We start from the raw sequence: 22,742 nt of genomic DNA on the forward strand, positions 1-22,742 counted from the left end.
TGGTATAACATCCTTGGTTTTTTAGGTGTGATTTGATAATGTGATATCAATGAATTATAACAATAATATAGTACACCCAACCAATTTATATTTAATAGTTTATTTTATTACTTACATTGTACATTACCAAATACCAATTAAACATTTTTTTTTTACAACTGATCGATTTTATTTATTAATGGTTAACTGACTATATTTTTGGTTTTCAATAACAAATATGAGTAATTTATTGTTCATCTTTGTATATGTGACAGTTATTATTAACTTGAGTAAGTATTGTTTTAAATATAATTATTTGCCATATTTGAATGCTTTGTTTACAATTTTTTCTGTATGGAAACAGCTTTAGTTTTAGATGTAAGAATTTACTATTATACATGATTAACTTTTATATGAATATACATAGTAAAAAATATTCACCTTAATAAATAATGTCTTATGTATTAAAGGTTATATTAAACTTTATTTAATATCCATACGTCCTGGAAAACCAGGATTGTCACTGGTTTTGGACTTGGTATCCTGGTGTCCCCAAAAATGTTTTCGGTAATGCAGAGGCTAAAATTTATTCTTTTTTTTACTGCACACTTAAGGATTTTGTAATACTTCCCTTTTAAACGTTAACAGTAATGAGTAACACTTTTTTTTTCTCAATCATGAGCAAGACCAATACTATCTGCATGCTTCCGTAATCTTATTTTTAAATCTAGTAAATTGATTAATGGGTCTGCATAAAAAATTTTTAAAATGGTCTAATAAATAAAACCTATTAATCAGCTGAAGTAATCATGGTTCATGTGAGTCTATCATTTAATTGTTGTTGTTATAATCATTGGTGCATATACAGGAGTGCCAGTGGATGCTTATCACCCTTAAGTTCAAAATTAGCACCCCTAGTTTATTTTGAGGTTTATATATATATATATCTTTAGGTATGTAGATTTGCATAGAATATTGCAGTCTCACAAGCAATGTTGGAAAGGATAACCAATATTTTTATTTAGATTAAAGATGAAGATAATGACTAAAGGTTTATCTAAGATAAAGATAAAAGATAATCTTTCAGTTATCTAGATGAAATAAAAAGATAAAAGATAAATATTTAAAATAGCATTTAAGGTCTTGTTATGGACATACATAGTTGTAGGTCCTTACGACTTTTACTACATAGGAGGGCCCACATAAATTGTTAATAGTAAAGATCGGGAAATGATTATAAATAATATAATATTCGCCACAATAGAAAGGAACTAATAGTTTAAATCAGAAGGTAACGCTAACACATATTATATATACCGTATGGCTACATTCCTAGGTATAATATTAAGAATAACTATTATAAATAGGCATCAGTATGATATATTACAAAGATATAGGTCTTTACGAGTTATATTGTAAAGAAGACAAATAGTATGTAATAAATATTAAAAACAACTATTATAGACAGGCATCAGTAGGATATATGCAAAACGCAGAATTCACGAGGTTACACTGATTACATAGGTAATATTGGGTTGGGCGCACAAAATAAAAGTAACATCAATCTAAAATGATAAGTGATTTAGCATTCACTAGGTCCAGATAAACTATGATAAGCGGGGTATACAAGGGAGTCCCGAATAGACCAATATTCAGATATGTTATATATGTGTATTAGCAAGCACCTCCATGCCAGTTTACTTGTTAAATTAATTAAATAATTTATACTTAGAAATATTTCAATAAACAAGTCTAACTTAGTTTGAGTATTTTATTTTGGAATATTCCTAAAGACATCATCACCTTTACGGTTTAACTGCCGCACACAACATAATTGGCGGAGTCGGTAGTTCTTTCAAGGAGGTAATCAATTCATTTTGGTCACCGTTAAAGAAGAACTCATGGCTATATTTTTAAAATAACTCTTTTATTGAATGTCTTAAGGTTTGATGTAATATTCTTATTATTCTTAAAAGTAAATAAGTTAATAAATGATTAACAGATGAAGATTAATTAAAATTTTTATTTAATATACCTACATATATTTTAATATCTGTACAAGTAGTGATTACTAAGTGGCCTTACATTATTCATAATTTTTTAATTAAATTTAATTTGGTTATATAAGTTAACATTAAGTTGTATAAAGATAATATACTAGTATATAAGTATATAACATTTGGTTGTACTAGAATTTGTATTAAAATATTTTTTAATGTAATAATTTAAATTTTAAAATACAAATAAATGTCACAATTCACATATTTCAATAATTATTGTATGACAAATTATGAAAAACTGCTAAATAAAACAATAAAATTTTATTTTAATAAAAAAAAAAGAACCACTTTGTTGGATTTAACATCTATTATCTATTGACAGAAAAAACGTAAAAAGATAAGTATAAGATATTGATACTCTGGATTTATCTAGATAAAAGATAATTTGAATGTTATCTAGATTATCTTTGGGATAATTTTATCTTGATAGTCCCAACACTGCTCACAAGTGTGTTGATTACACTCATAAACTAAAATCATAATAACTTTTTCATATTTATTTAATATTTTAATAAAAAAAAAAAAAAAAAAAAATGGGATTTCAAGTAAAAGTTTAAGTTATAATGTATTATAAATAGTTTATATCACTTTTATTATTATGAACTTGTCAGTATAACCATGTATAGTAAATTTAATCATTAATTAAATAATACTCAATCATTAGTTTAATATAATTTGTCAAATAATTAAACTGGAAATAATTTCATAACTTATATTAGATTCATTATGATAATACAAGATACAACGTGGTAATACTCATAAATGATTTAATTTTAGTTAATTTTTTAATTATAGCAGTAATTCAGTAATTTTTAGGTTTAGGATCAGTCAATAATAGCCAATAGCCAATAATTTAGCTAATGGACTAAATTGCCTTAATAAAATTATCTTTATCAGTTGAAAAAAAATTAATTTTATTTAAAAAAAAACTATTGTGCATGCGCAAACCAAAAGTTAAAATTTGAACTTCTCGCAAAACGTTTGTTTTTCACTATCCCCTATTTATCACAGCAATCCATATTTCAATATAAAGTCAATGTTGATCCTAACAATGAGGCATTTAGTGGTACTTATATCAGTAATGTATATGTTTATAATTATTATTATGGTTATGTACCTATTATTTAATTATATTAGATGGTTTGCTTATTGCGATTGAATATATATTGAATAATAGATTGAAATGGTAGATGATGATAGATAAAATGTGGTATGAACAAACATTATGATTCAAGCAGTGGCATATTTATGTGCAGGCACTGTCAACTTTAATAGTCAAGTGTTCTTTTTATTGTGTACATTTTGGTTTAATGAGTCAACATTTATTGGTTTTTTTTTTTTTTTTACAAGCATGTAGTGTAATTTTATATTAAAAGTCTATGGTTTACATAATGCATTTTATTTATAGGACAGAACTCACTTTTTATATTGTTTATAATATTTGATTTAAAACTCAAATTAAAATTAAATGAATGACCCCTGAATAGTATCATAGTCAATTAGCTAGAAAACCATATGCTTTTCTTGCCAATAAGGACTCAAAACTTACCTTCTCTTTGAATCAATTTTTAAATATGATTTATTATTGATTTTGAATATATATACAAATAAATAGGCTTAAAAACCAAAGTAATTCTTCAGTTTTTTATAATGATATTTTTTTTCAAACTTGTAAACCTTTTTCACTTATATGTTTGTGTTCATTTTGCCTAAAATAAAATTGGTTTTAGTGAATGAACTAAGATTGTTAAACATAAATACTTGTTTTTAAAAAAATTCAAATTATTTGGTTATCAAATCCATAAAGTTTATTTAAAAATTAAATCACAAAAATATTTTTAAAGAACTGCTTTCTTGTAGTGTCTTTTGGATCAAGGTTAATTTAATCTATATTGAAATATTGAAAAATAATATTTATATAATTCCATATGAAAGTATTAAACACTTCAACTTTGATAAATATAACTGAATATTCATTTTTGATTTTGTATTAGGCAATTCGTTGGAATGTTATGTTTGTACAAATCAAGATCAAAACCATGAAAAATGTTTAAATACTATCAAGACATGTGAACCAGAAGAAGATATGTGTTTATCAGAAATTAGTTGGGGATGTAAGGATATTAATTATTTATATTATATAACTATACTTATTATTATTGTTAATATTTTATTTAGCTCCTCCATATTGGGTTGAAGGAGGACTCAAGCAGTATTATGTATCAAAGAGATGTGCCACTAGAGCTACATGTGAAGCTGTTAAAACTAAAACCATGCCATATTGTACCTATTTATGGTATCAAGATTGGAAGTGTGCTGAATGCTGTTTAGGAGATCGTTGCAATTTTTACATTACAGTAAATAATATTTATTTTTTTTTTTAAATATTTTTAATAATTATATGAATTACATAATTTTATTATAATTTAGATGGGAAGCAGTTCATTAAAATCAAATATAATTGTATTAATGGGATGCTGCATTACATTATTATTTGGGTTCCAAAAAATGTAAGTTTATAAATAGATCAAAGAATAATTTGTATACATAATTATGATTTAATGTAACATATTATTAATTTAACAACTTAATATAATATAATATGCTTTTGTTTCATAATCTATTTAAGCATTTAGTATAATAATAGATTATTTTTATTATTATTTCATCCCATTTGTAATTTATATACATAAATATTAAGTAGTCTTATTATATTTTTAATTGTAAATGAAACAAACATGCCGTCCAAGTATTATGTTAATCAAAGTTATTCATTATTTCCGTCCAAAGCAAACCAGTGCTTTAATATTTTATACTTTTAATAATTTATTTATATTTTTTTATAATTTGAGTATTTTTATTAAAATAATTATCAACTATAATTTATTAGTCTATTTATTTTCTGTATCCTTTACCAATTTTGAAATTGAATGTTAAAATTGGCTATCTATGGTATTTCTCAATAAGACTATAATTTTATCAATTACATCTTATAGGCTTATTAAATATGTAATTTAAAGGCAAAAATATTTTTAATATAATATAATAATTAATATAACTAAAAATTTAACAATACATTTAAAAAAGTTAAGGTTTATTTTACTATATTTTTTAAATTACAGTGTACTCTTAAAATGTAATAAATTAATTATTCAAATATAAATACATATATTATACTGTTAAAATTAAATTATTTATTTATTTTATCATAAATGTATCAGTAAAAAGGATTTCTACATGAAAAATACTTTTATTACAATTAATTATTAAATATAGTGTTTGAAATCATTTACACACAGATAGATATATTTAAAATTAAAACATTTTATTTATAATAGTAATTGAAATACATAAAAAATAATCATAATTCTCAATACTTAATTATTAAAATAACCTTAAAACCACAAATTACTTTTAATTTAAAGATAAAATATATGGTAAAAATAAAATAAAAATCAGTCATTTTACTTTTTTAAGTTATTTCAAATTTGTTTTGAACATCTTATGTCATTTGTTAGTTGGGCAAGATTAACCATAAATGTTGGAAGTTCCTAAACGAAAAATGAAATATTTAAAACAATGTCTTATTATTAAACAATAATATTAAATTGTAATCAAATTACTTTGACTGGTAGCATGCGTTTTTGTCTCAAAAATTGTCGCTGATCATTACGTATATTGTCGGTTTGTTTCAAGTAATCAGGTAAAAATTTTGAAAAAAAATAGTCAAAGTCCACACTTGCCATATTATAAATAGCCATTGATATTTCATCCGAAAGTATAGTATGACTTTTGTTAACCATAACATTCAATAATACAGTCATATACTTGCTAAGAAAATAATGTTTGAAATATTCCTAAAAACGAATACTTCTGAGTTATTTCAATATCAAATTATTTTAATGTTATATTAGTAACCTTTGCATATAAATTCCATTTCGTATTCAGTTCTTCAATAGCTTTTAAGTTTTGTGAAAAAATGCTAATATCATTTGTCATAAATGAGTATCCAATAACTTCCAAAATTGTTGTAAACTGTTCAGAATTATCAATGTTGTTTTCATTATTTGAGTGCATAGTTAAAGATGGAGATGCAGGAAAAAAATATCGCCACTTGTACATTAAAACACTAAATTGAAATAGTAAGTTTTAGGTTCAAATAGTATATGTATTATTTTTAAATATAGCTTTACCAATAAAGCAAATTAAAAAGTGCAGAAACTGTTGGAGGATAGCAATTAGAAGCCACTAAAGGAATTAATTTCTCCAACCCTAATTTAATTACTACAGAAGTAAATTCTTTATTTGATTTAGAGGAATGTTTGATAATTAATGACAGAACATCAAGCATTTTGATTGTTAACATTGTACTAACAGACCACATCCTAAAAAAAATATACATACATATAATTATCATTTTGTTATTTTTATTTATATAATAATACTTACAGGTCTAAATCAACAAATGTTTGCATAAGTACTTGAACAAATTGAGGTGACATTGTATCATGTAACAATTCATACATTTCTGATAAAAATGTTATTACTCTTTCACACATTTCCATTTGTGGATTAAGAGAGGTTTCTGATTGCATATCATTTTTCAAATGTGTTACAGCTTCAATTAAACACGGCTATAACATTTAAAATACAAATATAAATTCATGTTATCTTAAATAAATAATTTATATAGCTACTTCTACTGAGCGATAAATTATTCTTCTAGTAGACATTTTGTAAGGTCCACTATTGACAAGAACATCAGTTAGCATCTTTAAATCATTTAACCCTGAAGGTGCTAATGACTTTAAATAATTCATGAGCACCAATACTTTAATTTCTTCTTCTTGACTAGGGCAGGTCAAAAGAAACTTAAGAGATGTAACTCTTACTGATAAACGAGTCTGTAATGAACAATTAAAAATAAAATTACCAAAAAAAAACCAATAATGAAACAACTTATTTATTTAAACATAGGCTGACTGTAATAATTGTAAATGTTTATCATAAGAAATGATAACAATTATATTAATATGAAAAACATTCGTTAACAATATTCTAGAAATTAAACGATTAAAATTATTACTAAAATATATCACTTAAATTTGATTAAAATCAGAAATTTTAAGACACAAAATTAAGAACATGTATTACAAAAATTATAAATATCTGCTTTACAGAATTCAATGTACTTTTTCTAATTTTCATTAACCTAAGAATAAAATACTAATAAAATGAAAAAAAATTTCCGTCTAAGATATATCTTCAATTTATTTATTTAGTATATGTGCATTTAGGTACTTATTCACAACCCAAAACTTGATCAGAAAATTTAAGAATATTTTTTGCTTGGCCTAGAATTTAAAAAAAAAAAAAAAAATCAATGTAATAACTATACCTTTTTATTTAAATGATTGAGTGTTATAGAACCATCTAAGAAAGGAGATAACAATTGTTCTAGCAATGATGTGTATTCACTAATATGAATAAGCATAGGTTCAGTAACAGTTGGCAATAGAACTCCACAAGCATCATGTATCTGAGTAGGTTGGCTTGTATCTTGTAATGATGTAACCAAAACAGAAAATAGTTTTTCTCGATTTTGTTCTAAACAAAACTGTTTGTTGTTGTTTAATAAGTGCATCCACCTTGATAATGCAGTAAGTATTTCACTTTGACTAAAAAAAATTTAATTAAATATTAAGCTACTTTTCTATTATTACATTTGTTTCATGATATAGTATACATTGGTGTATTAAAATTAAATATAGTAATGTAAACTTAAATGTAACAAACCAACACCAAGAACAAGAAGATCAGAAAAATTTTTAAATAAATAATAAAATTATTATAATAGTAAATTTAAATAATGTCTAACATTTGAATCAGAGTTTTTGTGGTTGATAATGCCACAGGCAACTGGTAAAGTGGAGTTGTAGCAACACCTTGAATAGCAATGTCATTGAGCATTTTTGTGATAGCTATTTTCATTGAGTCTTCATAATAACCACTAAGACTTGTTAAAGTCCTTGTAGATGGAACTAAGAACATGCACTTAGAATCCTTAAAGTTTTCCAATAACATAGGTGAATTTAGTATAGTAATATAATCATTTATATAGACTTTCCAATTATCAACCTAAAACAATAATTATTTGGGTTAATGGAATAAATGGATAACAATACTAGCTTAAAATAACATATTTTATACTAACCACAGGAACAGCAATTGCTGGATAAAGATTTGCTACATTAGATATGATTTCAATATTTTTGTTCAAAAATATTTGACATTCAGTTTGTCCCTATAAAACGAGTTTTATTGAAATCAATATAAAAAATAATGACTTTTAAAAAGGTAAATATGTGAGAAACGTGTAATTATCTATTTAAACTTTGTAAAGACAATCATAACTAAAGTAATTTTTGCTGACCACCATTTATATGAACAATCTACCTAAGGAATTCACCAAATTTTTTATAATTAATTCCATACCATAAATTCTCAACTATTAATTTCAACAGATTTTTATATTTTTTCTCAAAAAATGTTTTACCAAGGCCCAGAGTCAGATTTATACTTTGAGAGCGCAGAGAAAACAATAATTAAAGGCCCATAGATTTTATATTCTTATCAGTTTATATTATATTCAATAAATCATTAAGTCTTTTTCTACAAATACTAAAATATTATACATATTATATTATATATTATACATAAAATGACAAAATTTTACGAATTACATAAATATTTTCATAAGATATTAAAAAATGTTCACGTTTTTTTTATTTAATAAATACTATATTTTTTTAATTTTTAAAAATTAACTATTTTTTACAACTTTTGGAGGCCCCCAAAATTTATGGGCACGTTCCCATAATTTCCCTCTTAAATCAGGCTCTGCCTAGGTCTATATATTTAATTATTATTAGAATACAATATTTTAAAAGCATACAAATAAATTGTAAATATGTTTATTGAAAACATTTAATTTACACAAGCCTTATTCTAATGGGTAGTTGGCTCTATAAACTTACAACAATGGGTACCCTACAACAGTACAAGTAAGGTATTTAAAAATTGAAAAGCAGAAATACTATTTAGTTCTACATAATAGTAAAATATTATCATTTTATATTTATATAAACATGAAAAATACAATTTTCATTTATTCATTTTTATTTTCAATCAAAAGAGGCCCTTTATTACCCAAATTGAATACACCTGCATAACATAATATATATTTTACAATCGCGATTAGATTTTCATCTAGGTATACAAGGCACTCAACTTTAGTTTTCAGACAGTAGAAAAAAATCCTTAGAATAAGCCCTGAATTTGCTAAATAAAACTAAAAAATTAAAAAGATGTTTTTATTTAGATCAATCTTTTCTTAAGATCAAATAAAAATTTTAATCTGTGTATTCAACAAATGTAGAAATATCTAATTAGACTGTTTTAAGGTACTTTTTAGTTTTATCATATCAATAAATTATCCACTCTAGCATCAAAAATATTTGCCAATAATTCAGTCCAACATAGGCATAAGCTACAGAGTAAACTATTATTATATTTATGCAAATACTTACATCATCATCATATATTTCATCATTTATATTGCCAAACGTATTAATTTTGTGTGTTACTCGCTCAACAAGATCCAAAAATATACGACGATACCTAAAATAAATAAATATTTATAAACTGACAAACAATTTAAATATAAATGATGATAGTAACTTTTCAACACATTCAGGACGATCAGATAATGCTTCAAAAATACTACCCCAAATATCCAAACATTGATAATAACAATCTAAAACAACATGTCGGAATGTATACTGTAACAGTAATTCTAAGAATTCACCATTATTAAAATGACTATCCAGAAAGTTCCAATATTTTCTAATAACTACAGAAAGAATTTCAGTAACAATTGTCAAATAACTGCAACAAATAAAATATTTATTTAAATTAAATATGTGTGACATACAAATTTAAAGAAAAACAATTTGTGTTATTGAAAACTTACGCTTCACTCACAAAACCAATTTCAGGAACAGAAATTATATTTTCAATTAAACGGAATGTATATAGACATAACTCGGACAAAATAAAGTATTTATCATCTGTTTGAGTATATGATTTACTTAGAACTTCATTAAATATAGTCAATGTATTAATAGCTGTAGCATCCTAAAAAAATTAAAAAAGTTATCAATTAATATTTAATCATGACTGTTATGAATGATAGATATATACCTCTTTTTTACCCAAAGGCATAAGCACTTGTAATAAATCAGGAGTCAAATGCTTTTCAAATGGAAGCCATGTAAACATATCAGAAAATACTTTTGTAACAGCTTCATATATTTCATCAGAGTTGGACGTTTTATGGGCATTTTTTAATATTTCTGAAAATATTTAATAATTTTATTAAAAACATTATTAGTCACTACATTTATTAATTAAATTGAACACTAATAAATATCATAATAATTTATTTACCTGAAAGTATTTCAAACAACTTAGGAATATGTTTCAAAAAATTTACTTTCAATTCATGTTTCCTCTTTCCTAAAAGATCTTCTTTAGGACTTATAAATTCTTCAGATGATAAAAGTAAAAAAGATAAGCCCAAAAGAACTTGTTCAGGATTTAAGAGCAACTAAAAAATAAAATTAATTACAATTTATTAAACAATTTATATAGGTATATGTTATATATAAATTTATACTGCTCATTTACTCTTGCAATATGTTCAATAAAATTAGGATATCTCAAAGGCCAATCGTTACGCGCTATATCAACTAATAACTTTATCATTTTGCTAATCATAAATTTTGGATACTCATTATGTTTCATTACAATATGATTAAAAATGGCTTCTCTTAAAGTTTCTTGAGATTTGAAAGTAATTTTTTCCCATTTCTTGTTAATAATCATCTAGATACAACAAATATCTTATAAATTAAATTCATATTTGAAAGTAAAACAGTACAATTTTACCTCCATAATATTCAAACTAAACATCAATAAATATTGGTTTTTACTATTCTCCAAATTATAACAACACTGCACCCAACATTTATCTCGTTCTCCAAATTTATCAAATTCTTTTTGTAAACATAATTTTACAGTATTACTTGAATTTTGATCATAAAACTCATTCAGCATCATTTCATAATTTTTCATTTCGTTTTCATACACCTTAAAATCAATAAAATCGATCATTGTTAACTATATATTTAAGAATCCTATCTGTATTACATATACACTTTAACTTACCACTATATCTTGATTGTTCATAATGGTAGTTATTATTTAACAGTGCACCTGTTCACACTTTCAATCAAGGAAATAAAGCATTCAGATAATGTTTTTCATTCATTTGATATTCAGAAAACATCAAATGTTAAAAAAGGAACGGCAATAAATTATTGACATGATCAAAAATAGAGAAACAAAATAGTTTGTTATTAAAATTGGTAAGCACTTAACAAAATGCACAATATATTATTTTTAATTTATATTAAAAATTAAAAACATTTCGAACATTGTACGTTATCTTCGTTGTTATCAGATCAGTATAACCACAGAGGTAACATAAATATATTCTATAGTGTAACCAACTAAAAATATGTCATAGCCAATAATGTTACTAAATTTGAATTTAAATTATTCTAAAATGTTTTGCATTAAGACAATTAAGACAGGGACGGAGTGGAATATTATTGAGGCAGGAAAATAAATTTTATCCAGGTCACACAAATTTTCATCTCTTGAATAGAAATTTTATTTCTTCTATTTATCGATTGAATTTAGTGTGTAAATGTGTATAAATAATAAATATTAAAATATATTGTGTATTATGTATTTTATTGATAAAACTATTAATACAACTTAAAGCCTCAAATTGTTTTTGTATAGTATTATAATAATATTTTATGTTCTAATAAAATTAAGATTTCAACTCAAAGGTCAAACTAATTTAGCTTTAATAATAATTATGTTATTTTTACTTATAATAATGATTTGTTTAATAATTTACTCTTTTCCCCAACGAAGTTTATTATTCCGTCATTATTAAGTTCGATTAATACCCATTTCTCGATGGCCATTAACATGAATGTTTCTAAGTGTTCATTGCTCATTGTACTTCTTAGTCGGTTTTTTTATATACTTTAATGTTAAAAATAATCTTTCACGCACAACTTGTGTTACGGGTAATGTCAATAAGAACTGGTATGCCAGCGTCAAAATTGGATATGGATTCGAAAATAAACTATATTTAATCAAGGCTTTGTAACAATAAAGAACACAGTTTTGACAACTTTTGCATTATTTAATTTTATACGAATTTGAGATGTACATTGTACTTTAAAGCTCAAATATTGAACCACTATTCATCAAAACAGATAATTTAAACGGTTTTTGTGTTAATATTATCGAATATCAATATATTTTAATTATAATGTAAATTTTCAAAATGCCAAATAAAACATTTATTATTTTGTTGTCATGACAAAATATTTCGTTCAATATCGTAAATAGTAAGCTCATAAAGAAGCAGATAAAATTTTATATTTATGCGTTTTATACTTATTTAGATAATTATTTCATTATGATAAAAATAATAATTTGAAACTTAAAATGTAATTTTATTCACCGTGCAACATTAAAACACCTATTACAATCACGGTTGTACGCTTTCCGTCTATATATTATAACAAAAGAATCGTGTTTTTATCATAAGCGCAACTAGGGAGGCTTAGCCGGGGAGAATATTTGTGACATGGAATATTTATGGGGGGATAAATATTCCATGTCAAACCGCATTCAGTATACTTAACTCACAATAGTGTCACATACAAAAAAAGACACATTGCAATAAATCCAATTTAGCTGAGAATCTAAAATATAATAACATGGTATATAAGAGTAGGGGTAATTTACAGGATATTTCAAGTTTTTGTTGGAGGACTGTAACCCTCCCAGATTTTTTTACCCTAGTTGCGTCTATGGTTCTTATAGGTATTCTCATCTATGGATGTGCGATTGAGTAGTATATTATACTCTTTGATTCCTGTACCGACCATATAAAAATATGGCAGTTTCAAATAATTTCATTGAATGTTGTCGTTTGTACAAGACTTATAAGTTATAACTTATAACTAATAAAAGCAGGGGCAGATCTAGGGGGGGGGGTTCAGGGGGTCAGCTGACCCACAGTTAATATTTGTTGACAAAATTGGTCTCTTGGAAATTTTTTTCTCTTTTTAGACGTTGATTTGGACTTTTGGACAGTTGGCCCACGGAGTTACTTGAAAAATGAATGCCATGTATATTCAAAATTTAAAAATCTTCAATTCTTAATTTATATTTTAAATTATATCGTTTTAGTAGAAAGTTAAGCAAATCATATTATATTCCGTACGTTTGTTGCGCTGATAAAATTAGATTGTATTTATTAATCGTAAATAAGTCATTATCGGTAGTATCAATAATTCTAAAATGTAATATAAATATACTAATACACTTTTACGAGCATATTGTATTTTTTTTTTTTTTTACATGGTATTAATTTCTAATTTAGTTTCATCCTTAATAAATGACCTATTGTAATGGCTTGACTCACAGTTCCCTGACTCTGGATCCGCCCCTGAATAAAAGCCAACATAAGAGTTAGAATTTTAATATAATTTCAGCTTTGTTATTTTTTTGACTCAATAATTTTATTATTTATTTATATTTTATAAAAAAAAAGTAGGTAGTAAACATAGTATACATAATATATATATAAGTACCATCAATAAATAATATATTATGATTTATTCAAACGTCATTCTTTGATTAATTATGTTCTTACATATTAGCTTATTACAAAAGTGTTTTTTCTTATAGATTATATGTTATAAAAAAAATGTAGTTAAAAATGCCAGGAAATATGTGGCAAATTATCAGAACAATTTTCCCCGTCTATGTAAGCATTGTTTTCTAAAAGATGGACGTTGTGAAATATGGATGATCAATTTCGTTAAATAAATATTTAAAATTTTTACATTTTAAAAAACAGTTGAAGTTGGTAAAAAATAAATATTTTCTTTAATAAAATACAAAAAGTATTTTTATTTATTTATATTTTATTACGAAAAAAATAATGATTAAGGCAATATTGTTTTATTATAATTAATAAGTATTTTTAATGAAATATCTATTATTATAATTATGGAACCCAAATTTGTTTTCAATTGACAAAAAAAGAATGTATAATAGATAAATTTGTCACTGCTCTTCTTTATCTCGATTGGCAAATTGTGGGACTGGAGGCTCCAGCAGGGTTGCCAACCATTCCGATTTTAGCGGGATATTCATGATTTTTAGGTTTTTTTCAGTGAACACCATTTGCGCCCAATATATTTTTAAAAAAATGTGTTAAACCCGTGCAACGTTGCCAAATTGTATTCTGGAATATAAGCCATGCTATTTATTGACCTTATAAAGTTAAAAATATTGTACATAGTGATGGGCATAATCGAGTTAAAATAATTGAGTTACTCGTTATTGTCATATTGACTAATTTTTTGAAACCCAAAATGTTGAAAAAATTATAAAATTTAAACTATATTATTAAGATAATTATTATTAAAGTACTATAATAGTATATTACTCGTATACTGATCTACTTAATTTAAGTATTTATCAAGAAAAAAATAATCCAAATTATAAATCACAATGGAAACGTTGTATGCAAAATGGGCGCATATGGGCCATAAATAAATAAATAAGGTAGATAGTATCTTATTTTTCGGGCTCATCTGTCTACATCCCTGAGGACGCAAATGTATTACTCTGGGGCGCAAATAGGCTACAGCCGTTTTTTTTCCCGCGTCCCAATCAAAGTTTATTCGGACACATGTTTCCCGGAACATAAGAATATACATACCAATACATACCAATATATATTTTTGTACGATTGTACAAACGATAAAACTCTAAAAAAAAAATTTTATAGAATGGTATTTTAACATTTATCCTTATATACATTTAAAAGAACAGGTCTTTTTTATGTACCCATTTTGTGACGACACTATTTAACTTTTTTCCAATTTTTTTTTACAGAATTGTTCCAAATAACTTCCTAAGTATCATCACACTACTCGATTTTCAAAATTTTGATTTTAAAAGGTTGAAATCGGTAAAAAAAATTTTACATGTAATTTGTATATTTATATTCATATTATAACAATAGCAGTTGACCGATTAATATGACTTACATAGTATTATATGGAAAACCGCGTTATTTTGACAACCACAAATAACCAAGATGACTCAATAAACTCACAAATAATTAGTGGATTTCATGCACTAGATATGGATTACTTTTCTATTGATAGTTATTAATAGTAAAGAATCGGTACATTTTCCTACCAAGTTTTTAAATTCACAAACACCATCTGGTATGCCTCTTTATAAAATATCACTGTAGGTGGGAGTTCCAATCATATTATTGAGAAATTTTAATTCTCCTAGATTATGTAATGGGACTAGGCTCCTTGTAACCTCTCTTACAAAAAATATAATTGAAGCTGAAATTTTGATCGGATGTGCTAAGGGAGAAAAAATATTTTTACCGAAAATACCATTATACCCCAACGATTTTCCAATTAAGTTTAGAAGAGTTCAATTTATAATAAAAGTCTGTTTTGTAATAACAATAAACAAAGCTTAAGGTCAGACTTTAACTTACTGTGGTGTAGATTTGGAAAATAACTGTTTTTCACATGGGCAATTGTATGTGACATTGTTTAGAGTTGGAGGATCTGACCATTTATACGTTTATGCACCACAAAATAAAACTCAGAATGTGGTATACCAAGAGGTTTTTGACTTAAGCCATATTAGAATTCAGCAACTACGTAAAGAGTCATTTGTAAATATTACTCGTATTATTAATTTTTTTGTTTTATTTATAATTCAGCTACTATTACTATTTAGCACTTGATAACATTAAGTAAAATAAATAGTTTTCTTCTTTAAAACACAAAAATGTGTGATGATTTAACAATTTCATTTTGAGAAAGCAAAAACTATACACGGGAGAAGCCGGGTAATTCAGCTAGTTAGTAAATATCACGGTTGTAGTTACACTATTTACATATAAGTATATACATATATAGAGAAAATATATTTGTGTTATGTACTTATACCTTATATTATAATATGTTATATTGCCGTTACAATATATTTTAAAACCTGAAAAAAATGTTCTTGTATTGGAAAAAGTCTCGATTTTCTTAACTGTATAGTTGGCAACCCTGGGCTCCAGAGAGATCAATCAACAATCCGACGGATGAGCACGTGCTGTTAACGATCGCGGATCCAGCTACGTGCTGTGTTGTACATTATCTAGATAATTTATCTAGATAAAAACATTAATCTTTTTATCTTATCTTGATAATAATAATTTTAAGTATATTTTTATCCATCTTTTTAAATAAAATGCTTATCTAAGATAAATTATCTAGATAATTTTGAAAAAGATATTTTTTTTTTTTTTTTGTGGGAAGTGAAACAAGGAATAATAAACACTTAGTATTACCGTATGTATGTTTTAAATTTTAAATATACATATTCTATAAAGGAAGAAAAGGTATTGTAAAATTATTTACACAGAAAACATAAAAATGAACGTATTTCAAATAATACCAATCCATTTTATAACGATTAACTTTTTTTTTCTATATAACCGACGACTGGGTGATACCAGCGATACTAGGTGACACACTGCCCAATGCTTACGCCTGGAATTTAATATACGTATACCTATAGTCTATTCAGAATAGTGATGGGTCGTTCATGAACGAATCGTTCCTTTGGAACGAGTCCAGAGGAAGAACGAATCGGAATGATTCCACCTATTCGTTCCTTTTAGGTGCAATAGGTCCAAAACCAAATCGTTCCTTAGTCTGTAGTTGTATCACTGTATCAGTCATATCAACTATCACTCGATAACTAAGCACCGATTACACCAAAATACCGAAAGGAGTTTTATTTTGTGGTATACTCGTTTTCTGCACTTAATGGCTTAAAATTTTTTTTAAGAAATACCATGTCGGAAAATAGACTGAATAGGTTAGCTATGGCTATTATAAATAAAAAAGAGCAATTCGATGAAAGTGAAATAATAACTGAATTTGCCAGAAATTCGCCTTAGAGCATAGGTTCTTAACCCGGGGTCCATGAACCCTTTGGGGGTCCGTAGATGACTACTCGGTGGTCCACGGGGTGGCTGTGAGTTTTTTTTGAAATAAGCCAAAATAAATTTGTTTTGATAGTATTTTTAAAATAATTATGATTGTTAAAACATTCGAAAGCCATTTGAAAGACAACAATGTTTTTAAATATAAAACTTAGATTACGATAATCTTATATGCCATAAAAAGCTATCGTAATCGTAAAATAATATAACATGGCAATACAATCTAACGAGCAGTTCAATTTAACACTGAAACCTATCACTTCTGTTGACCCGTTGCCGTATAATAAAAATTATATTTATTTACCTACACATATATTTTTTTTTTTTGCAGGAGGGTCCGTGATTTTATTTTACGCTTTAAAGGGGTCCATGACTAAGAAAAGGTTAAGAATCTATGCCTTAGAGGATGCAGCTGTCAGAGTGGAGCAAGTGACTGAAGACTGAAACCAAAATTATTATTATTATTATAAATTATATATTAATAAATATTTTTAAAACTTTATTAAAATGCTTGAATTATATTTAAAAACTTGGTGGTAGATGGTGGGGGGTAAGGGTGAATTCTCATATCCTCTCTTACCTTACTTATCCAAAAAAGTAATTAACCCCTCCCATTTAAAAATCCTGGTTACGCCACTGGGTAACAGTGATTACTTATTAGTTATTGGTAAATACGTTCGTAAAAGGTCCAAGTCAGATCGATTGTAAAGTTGAACTTATTTTTGTACCAAAAGTAGTATTAGATTTAGCAAGTTAAGGGAAAATATGAAATTAAATGTTTTCATTTGTTTTAAAAGGCCACTTGATTTTACTTTAATTTCCGATAAATTAGAAGTCTTCGAAATCTCTGCCAAGCATTGTAGGAGGACTGAATAATTATTTTTCACAGCCTGAATGGCTTCTGCTCGACAAGCCCATCTTGTTGTAGACAAAGTTTTAAGTGATTTAAACTTAACATTCATTTTCATACTCGTGCAGTGCGTTATTAAATCGATCGTTTTAAAATGCCGAAAGTGAGAACTTCCAACACTAATCGTATCAATAGTTACATCTCTGAATTTGGAGAAAATATATTTTCTTCGGATGGGAATATATTGTTTTGTAAAATATGTGAGGCAAAGGTTACATGTGAAAAACGATTTACAGTTTTACAACATCTTAAAACGTTCAAGCACTCACGTGGTATTCAACGACTCGGCGACAAACAATAAAAGACTCAACAACTTTTACCTACTACATCAAAAATTAATTCTTTCAATAAAGATTTGTGCAAAACGTTGTTAGCAGCCAATATACCATTAAATAAATTACAAAATACCTATTTTCGTTCGTTTCTGGAAAAGTATACGTATAAAGATATTCCATCAGTATCTTTATTAAGAAGTACCTATGTCAATGAGTGTTATAATGAGACAATGGACGCCATAAGAAAAGAAGTGCTTGATAAGAAAATCTGGATTTCGATCGACGAAACTACTGACGTACAATCTCGATATATTGCAAACGTAATTATTGGTATTTTAAACGTCGATGAACCAGGTAAAATATTTTTAATTTTTTCCGGTATTCTCGAAAAAACCAACCACTCTACAATATGTCAAAAAAAAAATAAAGCTCTTTTTACATTATGGCCTAATGGAATCCGACATCCTGATGTACTTTTGTTTTTGAGCGATGCCGCTCCTTATATGGTCAAGGCAACTAATTGTTTACAAGCTTTTTATCCAAAAATGGTTCACGTTACTTGTGTGGCCCATGGCCTACACCGGGTGGCAGAAAAAATTCGTGGTCAATTTCCAAAAATTGACGAACTTGTCTTAAACACAAAAAAAAATATTTTTAAAAGCGTCAAGTCGTATTGATTTGTTTAAAACTGAGGCTCTAGGTATACCATTGTCTCCAACGCCTATATTAACAAGATGGGGTACATGGATTTCTGCTTCAATGTATTATTGCGAACATATAGAAGCTATTCGAAATGTAATACAGAAATTGAACCCTGAAGACGCCGTTTCAATAGACAAAGTTCTAAAATTAATTTCTAAAGATCAAGTTGAAGCAAATTTAACTTTTACTTATTCAAACTATGGATTTTTACCAACTACCATAACATCTTTAGAAAGCCAGAATGTTTTACTAGCAGACTCAATTAAATTAATAGAAACTGCGCGAAGTAAAATATGTGAAGTTAGTGGTACAAATGGCACTGATATTAACAAAAAATGTAAAGATGTTTTTTAAAAAAATAATGGTTTTCATATTCTTACGAAAATTTCTAAAGTATTATCCGGTGATGTATCCACATTAGAAGGTATCCCAGATTTGACCAGTAACGATTTGTTGCATTATAAATACGCACCTATTATATCCGTTGATGTAGAACGTTCCTTTTCACGCTACAAAAATTTGTTAACGGACAATCGACGCTCAATGCTGTTTGAAAATGTATTCAAATCATTAATTGTTCAATGTAATAACATCGGGTAAAAATTAAAAATGTTTATCATCTGATTAATGTTTTTGTTTTTTTAATTTTTAATATTTCTTAAAATCACACATTTTTGTAAATCATTATTCATTGGCAATAAATAATATATACAATAACATTGAATTATAGTATAAATTGTATAATACATAAAAAAATAAATCATTTAATCATTTTTATACAATAACATTTTTTTTTTGAGCATATTTTAAGGGCATATTTTGGAAATTTTTAGAGCATAACTGCATACATATTTTATTGATTTTTAGGGCATATAATTGTTGGCCCTAGTCATAAGTAATGTTACTAACTACTCCTTGTTAAAAGCAGATCTAATATCTCTGGTGAGTACCGATGGCTTTACGGCTACCGCCAAGGGTTCCTCTCTTATTATCAAACCTCATAATTTTGATGGTTACAATAAACTAGTCGATTACTGCAACGAATCGGATTTAGAATGCCATACGTGGGCACCCCGTCATATCCGCCCTTTTAAAGTTTTTATCCGTAATCTGCATTATACTATTCCTGTTGAAGATATAGAGAAGGCCCTCCGAGATTTGGGCTTCTCAATCATAAGTGTGCTAAACATCCGCCACAGAATTAGTAAACAAGCTCTATCTCTTTTCACCGTTGTCCTAGAAGCAAGGGATTTTAACCGGAGTATCTTCCAAATATCCTCTCTCCTTAACTCCAAAATAGTTGTCGAAAATCCGCATCAATCTCGTTACCCTCTTCAATGCAAACATTGTCAGCGATACGGTCATACTCGCTCCTACTGTAGCGAATCACCACGTTGTGTCAAATGCAGCAACAACCATTTCACCAAGGACTGTGTCAAATCTTCGGAACTACCTGCAAAGTGTGCGTTATGATCTGGCGCACATACCGCGAACTTTAAAGGTTGTCCTTCATTAAAGAAATTTATGAACACTTATCGTAAGAATCATACGAATGGTCACCTCAAGACCACACCACCTGTACCACCATTAGTGCCCTCAAAGATGATCTTGCCAGTCACAGTGGAGTCCCTGTCCACGCACACCCGACACAAAGACAAATCCAGGGCCAAAACATACGCAGAAGCAACTTTAAGCAACTCAAACAATTCTAATAACGAATCTATATCAAATATTTTATCTCAATTTGTTACACAATTACATTCCCTCATTACTCCATTAATTTCACTTTTATCCACACTCTGAAACTCATTACTATCTAAGAATACCGTCTCTCCTTAATTATATCTTCCCGAATCCAAATTAATAATCATTATTTCTTATCAACACCTTTTGTATACTTAACGCTTAGTTATAACCAATTGCTATTGCCTCAATGTTATTTTAATTTCTTAATTGGTTTATGTAATCACTATTTGTAATTGTTGAACTGTAATAGTTAATAACTAAAGGTTCTAAAAATAAAAATAAATGTGCGATTTAGACATCTGATGAGTTTTGAAAATTGTAGTTGCCACATGCCAATTACTAAATCCAGTTTTAGAGAAATTTGTATCATCCTGTCTTAAATTTGATCCAGAATTTAAAAACATAAGGCAAGAAAAACAAAAGGCTTTGTCTTTTGATACACTGTATTCAAACCATTTAAAACAATCATACCACTTTTTTTGGAAGCTTCTATAATTTTGACCTATTTTAGTACAAGGAAATAATTTAATATCTGGCTGATATGGACCTCGAATAACTCTTTCTTTTAGTTCAAGTAGAAATGATGTTAAAATATTTGAAGAGTCATCAGGGTGAATTAATAGGCCTGAACTTGTCCACTGTGTTTGATTTATGTTGACTAGAGCACCTATAAATTATAGTTACCTTAATGTTAGCAAATGGAAAATTCAACTATAAAAACAGCAACATAAATACCTAGCACATACCTATATTCTATAACTAAGATATTAACCACCAGAAAATTTCAAATGCTCTACTATTCAATTTTAAAAACAAGCAACATAAGTAGCTATCTAATATATAAATATAAAGTATAGAAAATATTAGATAAGTACCTTATAAAAAAAATTGTACCTTAAAAACAATGAACAAATAAATTCATTTTTCATCTCTCTATTGTAGATTTTCCAAATCTATTGGCAATGTCAGCCAAAGTGAGGGATGATTAGCCACTTTTTCGAGAAGAATTTCATCATACACGTCAGAAAATGAATGACCCATGGTACACTTTGTTTTCAAAATGACATATTCACAAGTTACAACAAACAATAATAAACGTTAACGATTATATTATTCTGTGATTATATCCACCCTTCTCCCAAAGGACTATTCAAGGCGTACAACCGTTGTTAACGACTTTAGTGACAATCGCTCGAAACAAAAAAGCTAGATATGATATGCATATAAATAATGCGCAATGACTATCGATGCACGACCATCATACTGAGGAAAACGTACCTTAAGACGAACACCATAGTAATATTAACAAAATAAAACAAAAACTTTCACAGTATCTCATTGCTCAGAGATAACTGATAAATAAAAAAAAAAAAACAAGTTAACCTAAGCACGAAATAAAAGTAACCGGTCAATTTTAATTTGGCATTCATAATAAAACACCTTTTATAATAGTAGGAAGTATATTTAATTTTTACTGAGTATAAAAATTTTTTTTGATTGTTTAATAATTATTATTTAGATTTAATACATTTTATAATAATACATGTATTAAAACAATGCTTAATATTCATTTTTAAACTTTTTGCTTTCATGACTCATATAATAGTTTAATTTATATTAAAGGAATAAATAAATTTAAAATAAATGTAACAATTAGTTTTACGTGTTTAGTAATCACTTATTAAAAAAGGCCACTAGTCCTAACAACTGATCACTGGACAGTTTTGTATTGAAGACTTTAATATTTTATTGCAAAAATATTAGAAAAAAGTAGATTAAACTTAACATTAATAACCATCACTTTTATT

At 26.7% G+C, this 22,742-nt stretch overlaps 2 protein-coding genes across 2 annotated transcripts; one reads left to right on the forward strand and one right to left on the reverse strand.

Moving 5' to 3' along the window:
- The first annotated feature begins 131 nt into the window (after positions 1-131).
- Positions 132-17,693, forward strand: LOC112684376. Its single transcript, XM_025555878.1, has 5 exons — positions 132-269; positions 4,034-4,153; positions 4,218-4,396; positions 4,470-4,549; positions 17,633-17,693. The coding sequence occupies exons 1-5, from the start codon at positions 218-220 to the stop codon at positions 17,676-17,678; spliced, it is 477 nt and encodes a 158-aa protein (XP_025411663.1). The 5' UTR covers positions 132-217; the 3' UTR covers positions 17,679-17,693.
- Positions 5,478-11,348, reverse strand: LOC112684375 (exportin-6). Its single transcript, XM_025555877.1, has 17 exons — positions 11,328-11,348; positions 11,049-11,249; positions 10,788-10,985; positions 10,548-10,707; positions 10,302-10,453; positions 10,072-10,235; positions 9,780-9,986; positions 9,629-9,719; positions 8,254-8,343; positions 7,918-8,177; positions 7,438-7,717; positions 6,737-6,943; positions 6,489-6,673; positions 6,233-6,424; positions 5,958-6,168; positions 5,663-5,896; positions 5,478-5,590 (listed from the first exon to the last, which is right to left on the reverse strand). The coding sequence occupies exons 1-17, from the start codon at positions 11,346-11,348 to the stop codon at positions 5,522-5,524; spliced, it is 2,922 nt and encodes a 973-aa protein (XP_025411662.1). The 3' UTR covers positions 5,478-5,521.
- Positions 17,694-22,742: the final 5,049 nt, after the last annotated feature.

This window comes from Sipha flava, unplaced genomic scaffold (assembly GCF_003268045.1).
Source record: "Sipha flava isolate LNK unplaced genomic scaffold, YSA_version1 249_pilon_pilon, whole genome shotgun sequence".
Classification (NCBI taxonomy): Eukaryota; Metazoa; Arthropoda; class Insecta; order Hemiptera; family Aphididae; genus Sipha; species Sipha flava.